General features: G+C 41.2%; 1 protein-coding gene across 1 annotated transcript in view; it reads left to right on the forward strand.

The window, feature by feature from the left end:
• Positions 1 to 1,016, forward strand: part of CBG23831 — a gene marked incomplete at both ends in the record, with an annotated part of 2,061 nt that extends 1,045 nt beyond the window's left edge. Inside the window, 2 exons of the mRNA XM_045240859.1 lie at positions 500 to 716; positions 862 to 1,016. Of these exons, the coding sequence (XP_045100884.1) occupies positions 500 to 716; positions 862 to 1,016 (372 nt within the window). The remainder of the gene's footprint in view (positions 1 to 499; positions 717 to 861) is intronic.
• Between the last annotated feature and the right edge of the window lie 259 nt (positions 1,017 to 1,275).

Genomic DNA, 1,275 nt, shown 5'->3' on the forward strand with positions numbered 1-1,275 from the left:
CTTTTGGAGCTACAGTAACCCAATTTCCAGGTCTGAAAATCAAAATGGACGGAGCCAAGTCATGATTATACTCATTTTGAAGCTCACGACAAGGCAAATCGAATGGCACAAAATTTTTTGAAATTCGATCAAAATTGAAAGGGTTACGGTACTTTCAATTTTTGGTGTGAAAATGGAAACTACCGTAACTTGGTGTCAGTTTTCACCCAAATCGAAAAATGCTATATGAACTGCGATTCCAGCGTTGTGAGTTTCAAAATGAGTATAATCACGACTAGGCTCCGCCCATTTGGATTTTGGGACCCGAAAAGGGGCGGAGCTAAAAGTTGAAACTACCATAACTTGGTCAATTTTCCCTCAAATCGGAAAAATCGGATAGTTTCACATTTGTTTTGTCGAGAGCTTCATTCTGTGCAATGCACTATATTTGACGAGCAAATTCGAATTTTTCATTAAAAAACACGATTTTCGGCTCAAAAATTCTCGAATTTTCTTGCAGTACGGTCAATGTCCGGGTCGCCTGTCCGTGCTGATGTACCGTGAGCCCGTTTTCCTTCGTCACCAGTTCTTCACAAATTCCGAATGGCCGGGTGGTTGCTATGCGACGCCGACGATGTCCGGTGGAAGAGACGGTGGAGCTGTGGCCACTGCGTGGGCGATTATGTTGCGGAAAGGACGCGATGGATATATCAATGCGTGTCAGAGAATTGTGGAAGGTAAGAAGCCTTGAAAATGACCCAAAAAATTCAGAAAAAATCGATAAAAATCGATAAAAATTTTTCATTTTTTGGGTCATTTTTTATCGATTTTTCTGACAAAATTGCGCAAAAATCGATTAAAAATGACCGAAATTTCCTTTAGGAACCCGCCAGCTGGCCTACCGACTCAAAGGAATCGATGGAATATCGATTCGAGGATCGGCGGATCTTTGTGTGGTGGCATTCACGACATCCGAAGTCAATGTGTACAATTTGGTGGATTTTATGGTTCACAAGGTTAATATTAACGCAAAATGACCCAAAAAAAATCGAGGTCTAGCGCGAAAATCGACCTAAAATCGATTGTTTCAAGCAGCCTGGGGTTACGGTAGCGCGACGGTTCTGTGCAAACACCGGCGCGATGCGTCAGATCTTACGACAGAATGCAGAAAAACTTCTAGGGGGGAAAATCTACGGGTTTTAGACGATTTTTTGAGGTTTTGAAAGAAGGTGAAAAAATGATTTTTGAAGCCAAAATTCGAATTTTTCGGAATTTTCAAAAATTTACTGACTAAAA

Source organism: Caenorhabditis briggsae (genome assembly GCF_000004555.2).
Source record: "Caenorhabditis briggsae AF16 supercontig from assembly CB4, cb25.NA_050, whole genome shotgun sequence".
In the NCBI taxonomy this organism is placed as follows: domain Eukaryota; kingdom Metazoa; phylum Nematoda; class Chromadorea; order Rhabditida; family Rhabditidae; genus Caenorhabditis; species Caenorhabditis briggsae.